Genomic DNA, 12,436 nt, shown 5'->3' with positions numbered 1-12,436 from the left:
TAAATTTCTGTTAGATTTTTTGAACCTTTTTTTGGCCTTTTCTTCTTTTCCTTTCCCCATCATCGCTTGCATCATATCATCGGGGATCCATCATACAAAAGGGCCGTTTTTGACTGGCCCACCTGTCTCCCGTCGAGGTTCAAGAAGAAAAAAGAGAACTATGTACACTAATCAAAGGCAGACGTCTCCCAGGCCGTGCTGTCTATTGAAGACCAGCAAAATCGGCCAGCAACATCTGCGTCATATCAAACGAGGGGTGAAGCGGTGAAGAGGAGAGGAAGCAGAGTGCAGAAGTCAGGAAGGGAGAAAAAGAGAAGGGGGGGGGGAATAAAGATCAGCCTCCAGATCGCGTCCCTTCGCCGCCCGCGGATTTCATCAGAACATGAGGGGATACTAAAACTACAAGTGGAGATAGGTCGGCGAAAAAAAAAAAAATAAAGAGGCGAGGGCGAAGGGACGAAAACACAGGAACGCCCGCCAAATGCTGTCCGAAGAGGGGGGGGGAAAGCGAAGAAACAGATGAGCTCAGGTCTCGGCACCTGGTCCAGAATTCGAGCCCACGGGCTGGCCCTGAGAATTACCGGGCTGATCCGTCTGCAATCGTCGAGCCTGAGCTTGGACTGCCTGCGCCTGCGCCTGCGCATGGGCCTGGGCAGCCACTGCAGCTTGTTCGCGTGCCTTGGCCATGGTGATGGCCCGGTGCTGCATGATCTGGATGCTGTACTGGTCGGTGTCATAAACGGACTCGTCGTCGGAATCTTCTTGGTCGTACTTGAACCGATCAGCCTTGAGGGGATCCATCTCGACCTTGGAATGCGATGCCAGATTTCGACGATCGATCATCAGTCGCCCACCTCGGCCGATTCGTCTTCGGAAGGAGGGCATGTGATTGGGTTTCTCGTGCAACTCCATGGCGCGCGACGCGAGCTTGTCCCGAGAAAAGAGTGGGCTAGCAACATCCAACGCAGTGTCCATGTCACCGGAGGATTCTGATGATGGTGGCGTAGGTAGTTGCGCAGTGAATGCGGGTCGGAAGGCTGCAGCATCGAATGTCCGTTCTGGAGACGGAGACAGTGGTGCTCGGGTGTGATCCACATAACCCTCGTTCCACTTGATATGCTTGGTGATGTTCTGTTTGATATCGCGCAAGATATCGTTCTCCTTCTCGGCCTGGACTTCTTCCAGCAGCTGCAAATCCTCTGCACCTTGCACGCCAGCCTTGAGAGGCATGCGAAGCTGCGGAGCGTTGGGACGTTGGGACGGCATCTCCATCTGCTTTTTTTGGGCTGTGGAGCAAGGATGTTAGTATGCGTGCATACAGCTACCGGAGTACCATCGCTTACCTTTTGATTGATGAGATCCTCGTCGTCGTCCTTGACGCCGAGCTTGCGCTTCATTTCCTTGACATCTGCGCGCTTGACGAAGAGCTGGCGCTCCATCACAAGCATCTCCTTCCGAGCGACCTCGCGCTGGCGCACCAATGCAACAAGTTGTCGCGCATCTTCCAACTCTTTGCGAAGGCGTCGGAGTTTTTCTGCACTCTGCGCATCTCTCCCACGAGTCTTACGGATCTGGCGAACCTCGCGCCTACGGAAACAGACAAAGGGGTCGCTATCATCGGTGTCCTGGCCGGTTTCGAACTGCAAAGAAAAAAGCGCGTTAGCTTTGTTGCACTACTGGAAGGGAACGGACGTTGAACACATACCTTGAGGCTCGAGTGCAGGGGATGGTTCCCCGTGGTGGCCCGGCGCGACTTCCAGTGCTCAAAGATGTCCTGCGCAAAGCGCTTCACGCTTTCCTCTACGGCGGCATCCATCGCATCTTGCATTTCGGAAAATGCCAGCACCGGCGGGCTGTCGACTGTCGCGAACGGCTGCTTCAATTGCGCGGTCTCCTCAAAAAAGTTCATGGTCGCCTCGAAGTCATCCTCGGAGCACCGGCTTGCTTGGTCGCGGTCCTGGTTCATGATGTTGAGGAAGACATCGTCCTCCTCGGTCATGTTGTACGGACATCCGCAACAATCCTCCACCGTGGAGGAGAAGCGGATGTACGTCGCAGGTTGCGAGAAGAAAGGCGGGTAGAGTGTGTCATATTGCAGGTTACTGAGGATGGTCTCGGGGGTGGGGATATGCGCCTCGTTGACCTTGCCCCGGGCGGTGGCATTGATCGCGACTTGCAAGTGGAATTCCTAGAGCACGCGCCGACGTCAGTCTTCATAATTGCGGAGAACTCCAAATTTTCGCGTCACCGTGGTGATGGTGTCACGTGACATATGCAGGGATGAGGCTAAAATTAGGGTGGCGAGGGCACTCACCGACTCCTCGGCCTTTTCGACGCCGGTTTCGATCTGTTGTAGAGAGCTCTGGATCTCCTCGTCGATTGCATCGATCTCGTGCTCGTGGACAATGGGGATGGACGCCTTGGAGGTGAGCTTTTTGGGGCGCGTCCTCCCCAGGCCCCCGTACCGGGTCATAGCGTCGGGACGCGCAAAAGGGCAACGACCATGGGCAGGGAGGGTGTAAAATGGGAATCAGAGGAAAGAGCAGATCATGCGCTATCTGGTAGTCGTATTTTTGTGATGAAAACCGATGAAAGGCGGGAGATATCGACGGCGGTAGACGGGGGGATTGACGGCGGGCGGATGGGTTGACGTTGCAATGTGACCCGGCGGTGGCCTGGAGTGGCCCGGTGCACGGCCTCAGGGGCTCGCTTGCCTGGCCCGTTTCGGTTAGTGCGGGGCTGGGCTCTATCAAATTCCCCATCGAACCTCTCCGTCTTCTCCTACGCCGATCTTGCCTTGTCTCTCTCTTGGTTCTGTCCAGTTCTCTTTCTCGTTTCTTTCTGTATCTCCCCTCCGAAATATTTTCCTCGTTCCTTCGATACTCTTCTCGACTTCCCCGACCATGGACCACCCGACCGAACCCAACGCGGCCGCCATCTACGATGCGCGCAGACGCCGAGGCTCCGTAGGGACCTCCCAGCTGTTCGAAAACATTGTCTCGACCTCCAACTGTATGTTTCACACGGTCGCATGTAGGATCAAATGTGATGGGGGTGCTGGGCTGACAGGGGAATTTACAGTCGACCGAGATGAAGTGGACCGACTGCGGAAGCGATTTATGAAACTCGATAAGGTCCGGTAGTCGTGGTACAACGTGGGGAATCAAGCAAGGCGTACTAACAGCCCTCCAGGATAGCTCGGGGACTATCGACCGCGAAGAGTTCCTTTCACTGCCTCAGGTGTCGTCCAACCCGCTTGCCACACGGTTCGTCGATCCTTCCTTGGGTGTTTGAGTGGTGGATGGGAGAGAAAAACAATCAGGAAAGAAACAAGCACAGGGATACGAACAAGCTCTAATACTTGCATGATTATCACAGGATGATCGCGATCTTCGATGAGGATGGTGGCGGCGATGTCGACTTTCAAGAGTTTGTGACGGGATTGTCTGCCTTTAGCTCCAAGGGCAACAAGGAAGAGAAACTGCGCTTTGCATTCAAGGTCTACGACATTGACCGCGACGGCTATATCTCCAACGGCGAGCTATTCATCGTGCTGAAGATGATGGTGGGCAACAACCTGAAGGACGTACAGCTGCAGCAGATCGTGGACAAGACCATCATGGAGGCCGACAAGGACCACGATGGGCGCATTAGCTTCGAGGAGTTTACGGATATGGTGGAGCATACGGATGTGAACTTGAGCATGACACTGAGTAGGTGCCCTTGCGTCTGACTTTGGTGTTTAGCATCTTGATGCTGGTGCTGACTTTCACTCTAGATCAAATATAGATGATGTTTTATTTTAACCCCACTGTTTCGGGGTCTGTCGCATGGGCTGGAAATGAAGCGCAAAGGCCCGGCGATATCCTTTCTTTTCTTTTCCCTCATGTTTTGGTTCCTTGATTTATGGCTGATGCTTTGGCTTCTCACTCAACATGACATGACTCGATGACCAGCGTGTTTCTGTAGCTTAGTTCCCGCGAGTTTTTATGGACTGACGTGCGTCACTGCCTACTTACTGCCTAGTGAATTGTCCATGGATGTCAGTAAACTCCGCCAAGCAAGACAAGACATGCCTTGTATTGGACTTGTATATACCTACCCACACCCCCGGTACATCGAGGTACCTACCTCGGTACAGTCGGGGAGTTGATTCAGCCGCAGAGACAAACTCCTCGAAACATAACCTCGGCATCTCTCCTACTTGGTTCCTCGCCTTTCCATTCGGGCTGCAGACTCGTGGGCCAGGTGATTCCCATCCCTCCATCCCACCCACTCAAACCGGGGGGAATCCTGTACAGCCACACGGTCCTATTCTGATCCTGGTCACTCGGCACGCATGGTGCGCCCAACGGCGAGGGTGTTTGTCCGTTGTCCGGTGGTTCGTCGGGGACGAACCGGGAACAAACACAGAAATAGAAATAGAAAGGAAAACAAAGAAGGGGGGTAAAAAAAGAAGAACAAGAAAAAAAAAGAACAAGTCTGTGCTTCTGGCCAACAGGACTGGATGGGGCGTGGTGCGACGACAGCTTCGGAATTCCGAGACGCTGGATTCGATGGGCTGGTGTTGTACAGGCCGAGGGCTGTCAATCGTGTTGGGGTGAGTCTGACATTGGTCATGGATGTGTTTCAAGTGGTTTCTCGGTGTATGGGTGGGCAGTGCGCAGGCAGCATGTAAGTATCTACTGTAGGAAGTAGGTGAGGTTGAAGACCTGCTCCCCCGGGATATCTGAAACAGATGAAACATCTCAGTGGATGGAGATGGGGGAATATATTCCCCCGAGACATATTCTCTACGCCCTCCCCGGAGTCACTGGGAACCTTTGCATATCTGAAGTACTCAAGTAATTTTTTTTTTTTTTTTAAAAAAAAAAAAAAAAAAAAAAAAAAAAAAAAAAAAGCTGCGACAAACATGTTCTCTCCCCGTTCTCGTTCGCCGCGTGTTCTGTACGACTTTTGCCATCCACCGTGTCGGGCTGCAGGCGATATGCCTAAGGGAGTACAAGGTAAAATGAGATAATTGTATAGGGAAATAGGAAATAGGAAATAGGAAAAGAAGAAAAGAAAAAGGGTGCTGACGTTGGAGCCTGATACGTGCAACATCCAGCGCGAGAGTTCTCCGATCTATTTATTCCCATTGGGGTTGCACATCGCGCATGGCGGATGGCGTCAGATGCTGATTATTTTGTGATCTCGGGCTGGATGTAAGATGCAAAGTACGGAGATTGAAAATGGCATGTTTATTATGCTCATTGCGTTGTCCATGTTTACTGTGTATCATCCAAACCTCAAGTATACATACATACCTCAAACCCTAAGTGTTCACCCAACCACCGCGTCGGATCTGGGCCAAATAGTGACAGGAGACCCTGAGGCAAGGTCGACGGGGCCAAGACTCGGGGACAATCCCGCCCAAGGGAACTGACGTCTGTACCTGGCCGTCCGACTATTGATCGGCACCCCTTCAAGGGATCCGAGGACATCGTGCCTCCTGGGTGTAGGGTTTATTGTTAAATTATATTAATTTTCTACAGCCCATGGAATAATAGGATGAACACCGTGAACAAGTCTACTTGCTTTTTTTTTTGCATATTTTATTGAATTACTAATTAATCATTTAGGTCTATTAGCAAGTAATTAAAGCCCTCGAGCATTGATCCGGCTCCAAGGGGTAGGCAGCTGTCCGGGCAATCCCCCGGAATGCCCCGTTGATTTGATGATTTAAGGATTTGATTATTTCTAGGTTTATTCCAGGTTTGCTTTTTTTTTCCTTCCTTCCTTTGGCGCAAGGGGATTTCTCGGTCTGATTGAGGTCCGAGGTACTGGGTACCTGAGTCTTTGGTACATTTGGTACCTAGGGACGGAGCCACTGGAAGTACCCTGTCAGATTCCAGTTACACATCAGAGAAGGAATATGACATAAAGAGTATAGTATAATACAAATATCGTTAAATTAAATCAAACAATAATAATAATAATAATAATAATAAAATAAAAAGCAAAAGATCACACATGACCCCGACGGCTGAACACCCCAGTCTCGCGGGAACCCACCAGGAACCGACGCCCCGGGAACCCGGATCGCTTTAGGCGCAGATCGGTGACGATCCGTATAGTCGCCCGATAGGGTTACTTCTTTCTTTTCCTCTTCACAGATCTGCTTTACTCCCTTGGAAAAGTACTATGCTCAGCCCTTCTCTAGTCCCTTTCGAATCCTTTCGATCAGGCTTAGTACTCTGGTCAATATTTGACTGGTGACGTCTTCCTGGACTCTCGTTTTCTTATTCTTCTCTCTCTCTTCGCACGCCGTGATTGATGTCCATTCCATCAGAGCAAGGATCGACCCTCTAGTGACTCGCCTTGGGTACTCAGGTGCCAAAAAAACAACACAGAAAGAGAGGGAAGTCATCACTTCTGTACCCCCATTCAAGCTGGCCTCCTACGCGAGCCCTCCGCTGTCCCCCAAACATTGGACCGACCTTGATCTGAGCAGGTCCGTGTGGGACAGCCTAATGGATGGCGACCACCGCATGAAGCAGCATGAACGGTTGATGGCACCATCAGGCAATGCCGCCCACTCGGCCCGTACTCATCGTTTCGACCCGGCCATGCACCCGCGCGGAGACCCAACAAGCCTGTCGCAGGCGCCAGACCGGGTCCCGATGCCCTACGACTACGGATACACCGGCCCCGCCTTTCACAGCGGCGCGCTTCAACAACCAAACGAGGTCCAGACATATGCGCCGGAATATGCGCGCCACGCGCAACATCCGCAAGCGCATTCCCTCCAGCGCCGACGCGCGCAGCCCCAGGGCCCGGCGCAGTTTCTACCTTACGACTCGGCCATGCTGTATGGCTTCGGCGGGCAGGGCGCCGCCCAGGGTCCCTACGAGGTTGTGCCACAGTACCCGCCGCGGCAGTCTGCAGCCATGGACGCCCTGTCGAACCAGTTTGCCGTTCCACAGTACTTTGCCCCGGAGGAACCCTCCGGCTCAGGCGTCTCGGTGCTCTCGCCGTACCTCAATGCCCAGCTGCAGCCTTATAATGGCGAACCTGGCTCCATGGCCCGCCCGAACTCCTCCCAGCCCTTCCCCGCCACCATGTCTGATTTCACCCAGATTGGGACCGCTTCGGCCAGTCGATTAGATCCGTCGCAGCAGCCGCAGCAACAGCATCAAAAACAACAACAACAACAACAACCAGAGCCGCAACCGCAGGCATCGGATCCCTCGAATCTCGATGAAGCCTACACTCAGTACCAGCATGCCCTTCGCAGTACCTTTGATCATACGCGCGCCGGGCGATTGGCCGAGGCCAGTCGGTCGTTGCTGGAAATTTCCGAGTGGATTGTGACTAATGCCCGGGATCTTGGTATGTCCGCCTACTCTTTATTTCTCCATTTTTTTGTCTCTTTTGCTTTCTGGTCAGCGGGGGAGCAAAGGGAGGGGAAGGGAGGGGGTGGAATACAGAGGAAGTACAACCCCGACGCAAAGTTTACTAGCGACTCGGTAGCACCAAGTCGCACTCCGAACTGGACCCTGTTGAAGGGAGGGACCTGCAGGCACGCGTCATGCAAAACATCATCCGACCACTGATCGACAAGCCAGAGAGCTAATTCCATATTTTGTGGCACGCAGGAATCCTCCGCGACGACCGTCTTCTCTACTCCGATCGATTGAAGCTCTGGAACAACTTCAATCTGTGCTGGCTAGCCGTCTGCCAGAAACAAAAGGATCTCACGCACGATCTAATTACCACCGGCCAACAGCCAGCGCAGAACAGCATACTCAGTCGGGATCGCATGGACGCCATGGGCAAGGACCTGATTCAACTCTGCGATCAGCTCGAGCAGCACGGGCTGGTGGATTACCAGATGGGCATTTGGGAGGAAGAGATTCTCTGCAGTAAGTTCGGCCCTGGCGATCCATTGGCTTTTCCAAATCCATCTTCTGATCTCTCCCCCGAATTCAATATAGTCCTGGGCCAATGCCTCGATCTGATGGAGAGTCGACCTGAACTTCTCCACATGGCGTCCGTGCCCGAGCCTGCTGCCGCGGCACCTCGACCATGATCCCCCTCCAAAAAGAAAAAGCAAAAGCCAAGAAAGGAAGAGAAAACTATTTCTCCCCGATCCATCCGGGAATCGCCTCGCTTCGATAAAGAGAGGGGGGCAGATCGCTCGAGCTATCTTTTTCTCGGAAGCGCAAACAATGACAGTAAGCAGGGCCCACCGTGGAATAAGCTATTGCCTGCTAGCGCGCCCATCCGACGTGATCGAGGACGATCACCCTTCTGTCGACCAGAATTCTACCTGTCAGCTCTTGTGAAAATCCTCGTCTATGTGACGAAAGAGAAAGGAGCTGCTGCCTTCGTCTTCATCTCTCTCCCTCCTATCTCCTCTTACGGTACTTACGCGCAGTTTGGACCCAAGTCTATCTATCTATCCATCCCTCCGACGGGATGTCGCATCCTTCATGTTTTATTTTCGATACGGCGTTACGAGTGTTGTTGTCGTCCTTGCGCTATAATGAAGCCGACGAATTGTATATAGCCTGATTATCTTGATTTTACTTTGATATTTTGTTTTGTTTTTGGTTGACTTCGGAGCCAGGATGGGCGCATTGATTGAGGCGTGGGGGCAACAAAAGATGGGACTCGGGAATCTGGCGCAAGTTGATATATCCTCTTTTTTCTTTCCTTTTTTTTGAGAGATTTTGGAATCTATTAAGTTTCATAGAGGATCGTTTCCATGGATGATTTCATATTCCTTGCCGTGTGATATCTATCGGACCTTGGACCCATATTGAACTAATTGGATCTACATGACCAAAGTACTACTTGCGAGTGTAAGTATATTTATGCTTTATGGAATTGGAATTATTCTTGGCCGAGGTTATAGATTCGCTGTGGAAGATTGTCTCGCGATTTGCGGCGGGTTCATAAACCAAATGGTTTAATTACTGGCCGGAAAGACACCAAATATACAGATCGATCTCAGGGTAGCTGGTCCAGCTTGAACCAGACAACACAACTGGAGGAATGTTTTTCTTCCTTTATCTCACTAATTGAATCGATCCCACCTCTATGTAGTGCAACATAGAGTAAAAGACTTTGAAGCACCTTTACACCCTACGAATAAGCTCCCACTGACCACAGTAATCATGCGACGGAAACGCCCAGATGCATTGAGTACAGGATATAGAACAATAGTTGCGACTTGGCCTGCCGCAAGTAAAATAATACACAGTAGATAAGAAAGAACCGCTCGAGACACTTCCCCCAAGTTTCACCGCTTGACCCAGGTAGGCATCTTGCGAGCCTTGACGCGGCCCGGCTTCTTCCTTTCCACGCGACGGGCATCGACCGTGACAACACCAGCTGAAAAATGTTAGTAGAGAAGTATAATACGAGGGAGTAGCAGCGGGAGAGGAAACTATCAACATACCCTTCCTCAAAATGGGTTTCAAGCCCGGCTCGTGCAGCAACAAGGCCCGCGCCATAGCCAATGTAATGGCCTCCGCCTGGCCAGTGAGACCACCGCCACGAACAGTAATCCAGGCATTGTACTTATCGATGCGCTGGGTGCAGCGCAGAGCCCACAGGGCGCTCTCACGGTCATGGACGCGGTGGAAGACGTCAACAAGCGATTTGCCATTGATGATAATCTCGCCCTCGCCCTCAACCAACTGAACAACGGCCGACGACTCCTTCCGCTTGCCCTTGCCGCGGGCCCGGCCATGCTCATCAACGGGGCGCGGCACATGCTGCACAGCGAACGGGTTACCCGGCCGCACGAACGTCTCGATCGTGGAGCGCACCTCGTCCGGCTGCATCTCCGGCTTGATCCGGTTCAGCCGCTGCAGGATCTTCAGCAGGGCCTTGTACTTCTTCACCGGGATGATCTCGCCCAAGTGTTCCCGAAGCTGCCCGATCTTGAGCCACGCCATCCGCGGCGCATCGTCTGCCAAGATTGTCGGCAGCGCTGCGTATCGTGCTTGGATTGTCTCCAGCTCCAGCATTTGGTCGATGAATCGCGGGTTGCCTGAGAAGTACGCCGGCGAGGCTGGCACGATCCGCAGACCCTGTACGTTAGGGTTTCCCGGGTTGATCTCTTGCAGCTTGATCGGCGGCGCTGCTTTCACTTGGTTCACATCTGTCATCACACTCATATCTGCCGCTTCGCTCGTTTCGGTTCCATCGACTGCATCGGTCATATAGCTGCGCGCCTGTCTCCGGGGTCGGGAAAGGTATGCGGGTTGGGCGGCAAGACAGGAGACTGAGGGTCCGAGGCGAAGCGATTGCATCGCCTGGATAAGGCTAGGGGGGCTGCGGCAGGCCATTCTGGGAGAATTGAGAGGCAATTGCGGCGGCTACCTCCCCCGAAAAACAATGCTATCGTGAGAGGACGATCCACGCAAATGTCAAATCGCCCTTTTCCGTCAGTCACGTGCCCGCGTCATGGTTCCTCCGGGCGCCGAGAAAAGTACAAAATTTCTTAGCTGCAGCCCCTCCTTTTTTTTTCTCTCCTTTCCCATCCTCCCCTACCCCTTTCACCATGTCTTTCGGAAAGCTCTACGGTCTTCCTGTATGTTTTTGAAACTTGAGTCTCTCTTTATCTCTATCTAACCCATCCACCAGGACAACCCTCGCACCGTCTCCATCCTGGTCGCTGCTAAGAGCAACGACCTGGACCTGGAGCTGGTCAAGACCGAGGCCAACGGCAACGCCTCGTTCAACTCGGGCGCAGAGTACCGCAAGGTCAGCCCCCTCGGTAAGGTCCCTGCCTTCGAGGGTGCCAATGGCTTCACTCTGTCCGAGGCCATCGCCATCGCCGTCTACGGTACGTGTCATGTTTATTTTTTTATTTTTTTTTAATTTACAAAACCCCACCTTGCCCCTCCACGCATGCCTCTTTTTTATATGATGAGATATCATCAAATTCTAGTTATCCCTGTCAGAACTACACTGTTGATAACCCACCAACTCTGAAAAAAAAAAATTTGGCTACCCCACTTGCCCCTTTTTTGGGCCACATTGTGCAATTTGTTTTTCTGATTGCCCAACCTCATGGATCCACCTGGTGTTAAGACAATCAACTAACGTGTTGTTTCAGTGACTTCCCAGAACGAGAAGACCACCCTCTTGGGAAAGACCAAGCAGGACTACGCTTCCATCCTCCGCTGGCTGTCCTTTGCCAACTCCGAGGTTCTGCCCCGCTTCGGTGCCTGGTACCGCCCCCTCCTGGGCCTGGAAGGCTACAACAAGAAGGCTGTCGATGAGGCCTCCAAGGTCGCTCTGAAGAGCGTCGGTGTCCTCGAGACTCACCTCACTGCCAACACCTACCTGGTTGGCGAGCGCATCACCCTGGCTGACTTTTTCACCGCCGCCCTTCTCACCCGTGCCTTCGCTACAGTCCTGGACGCTAAGTGGCGCTCTTCTAGCCCGGCTGTTGTCCGTTGGTACAACACCATCATCAACCAGCCCGCTTTCAAGGCTGTTGTTGCCCAGCCCGTCTTCGCCGAGGAGGCCATTAAGTACACCCCTCCCAAGAAGGAGGAGAAGCCCAAGGCCGCTCCCGCTGCTGAGGAGAAGCCCGCTGAGAAGCCCAAGCCCAAGCACCCGCTTGAGGCTCTGGAGAAGCCCACTCTGATCCTCGACGACTGGAAGCGCAAGTACTCCAACGACGAGACCCGTGAGGACGCTCTGCCCTGGTTCTGGCAGAACTTCAAGGCCGAGGAGTACTCGCTGTGGCGCGTGGACTTCAAGTACAACGAGGAGCTCAAGCTCACCTTCATGGCCAACAACCTCATCGGCGGTTTCCACGCCCGTCTGGAGGCCTCCCGCAAGTACATCTTCGGTGCCCAGGCCGTCTACGGTGCCAACTACGACTGCGTCATCCGCGGTGTCTTCTTGATCCGCGGCCAAGACCACGTCCCCGCTTTCAACGTCGCCCCTGACTGGGAAAGCTACGAGTTCACCAAGCTGGACCCCTCCAAGGAGGAGGACCGCAAGTACGTCGACGACATGTGGGCCTGGGACGTCCCTGTCACCGTCGGTGGCAAGGAGCAGCAATTCGCTGATGGCCACGTCTTCAAATAAGCGCCGCGCGCTTTTTTTGCTTATCCCTCTTTTGAGTCATTCTCCCACCTTCCAAAAGAAATACCCGCTTTGGGGAACCATGTGTTGTGCCATTTCAAAAAGCGCTAAAGGTACCTCGTTGGTTTCTCTGCTCCCCCCCCCCCTCCCGCCTGGGGTTTGAATGGAGCATCCTTCCACTTATTTTTATTTTACGCGCCGATGCTGGTTACGTTCACGGTTATGATATGTTGCGATGCGGAATGATGATGGACTGGGCGCCTGGCTTAGCTGGGTCGCTCGATTGCTGCTAGTTTCTAGCAATGAAGGTCACACGAATGGAGACGAGTTTTCTCTCCCA

The 12,436-nt window shown here is 53.0% G+C and overlaps 5 protein-coding genes across 5 annotated transcripts; 3 read left to right on the top strand and 2 right to left on the bottom strand.

Moving 5' to 3' along the window:
• Window positions 1-525: 525 nt before the first annotated feature.
• Window positions 526-2,473, bottom strand: NUU61_007210 (uncharacterized protein; the record flags this gene model as incomplete). The annotated part of the gene is made up of 4 exons (XM_056657735.1): window positions 526-1,286; window positions 1,334-1,640; window positions 1,706-2,188; window positions 2,315-2,473. The coding sequence occupies 4 exons, from the start codon at window positions 2,471-2,473 to the stop codon at window positions 526-528; spliced, it is 1,710 nt and encodes a 569-aa protein (XP_056510535.1).
• A 430-nt stretch (window positions 2,474-2,903) lies between these two features.
• On the top strand, window positions 2,904-3,789 carry cnaB (calcineurin regulatory subunit B; the record flags this gene model as incomplete). Its single annotated transcript, XM_056657734.1, has 5 exons — window positions 2,904-3,012; window positions 3,082-3,134; window positions 3,193-3,266; window positions 3,379-3,713; window positions 3,779-3,789. The coding sequence occupies 5 exons, from the start codon at window positions 2,904-2,906 to the stop codon at window positions 3,787-3,789; spliced, it is 582 nt and encodes a 193-aa protein (XP_056510534.1).
• Window positions 3,790-6,512: 2,723 nt separating this feature from the next.
• NUU61_007208 (uncharacterized protein) lies at window positions 6,513-8,071 on the top strand (the record flags this gene model as incomplete). The annotated part of the gene is made up of 2 exons (XM_056657733.1): window positions 6,513-7,371; window positions 7,638-8,071. 2 exons carry the CDS (start codon window positions 6,513-6,515, stop codon window positions 8,069-8,071), a joined length of 1,293 nt encoding a protein of 430 aa, XP_056510533.1.
• A 1,215-nt stretch (window positions 8,072-9,286) lies between these two features.
• On the bottom strand, window positions 9,287-10,340 carry NUU61_007207 (mitochondrial 37S ribosomal protein uS9m; the record flags this gene model as incomplete). Its single annotated transcript, XM_056657732.1, has 2 exons — window positions 9,287-9,378; window positions 9,446-10,340. The coding sequence occupies 2 exons, from the start codon at window positions 10,338-10,340 to the stop codon at window positions 9,287-9,289; spliced, it is 987 nt and encodes a 328-aa protein (XP_056510532.1).
• A 215-nt stretch (window positions 10,341-10,555) lies between these two features.
• Window positions 10,556-12,099, top strand: NUU61_007206 (putative translation elongation factor eEF-1 subunit gamma; the record flags this gene model as incomplete). The annotated part of the gene is made up of 3 exons (XM_056657731.1): window positions 10,556-10,585; window positions 10,639-10,840; window positions 11,114-12,099. 3 exons carry the CDS (start codon window positions 10,556-10,558, stop codon window positions 12,097-12,099), a joined length of 1,218 nt encoding a protein of 405 aa, XP_056510531.1.
• Between the last annotated feature and the right edge of the window lie 337 nt (window positions 12,100-12,436).

Source organism: Penicillium alfredii, assembly GCF_028826965.1.
Source record: "Penicillium alfredii strain IBT 34128 chromosome Unknown utg000009l_segment0_segment0, whole genome shotgun sequence".
Taxonomy (NCBI): Eukaryota; Fungi; Ascomycota; class Eurotiomycetes; order Eurotiales; family Aspergillaceae; genus Penicillium; species Penicillium alfredii.
This window is presented reverse-complemented; position numbering and strand designations above follow the sequence as displayed.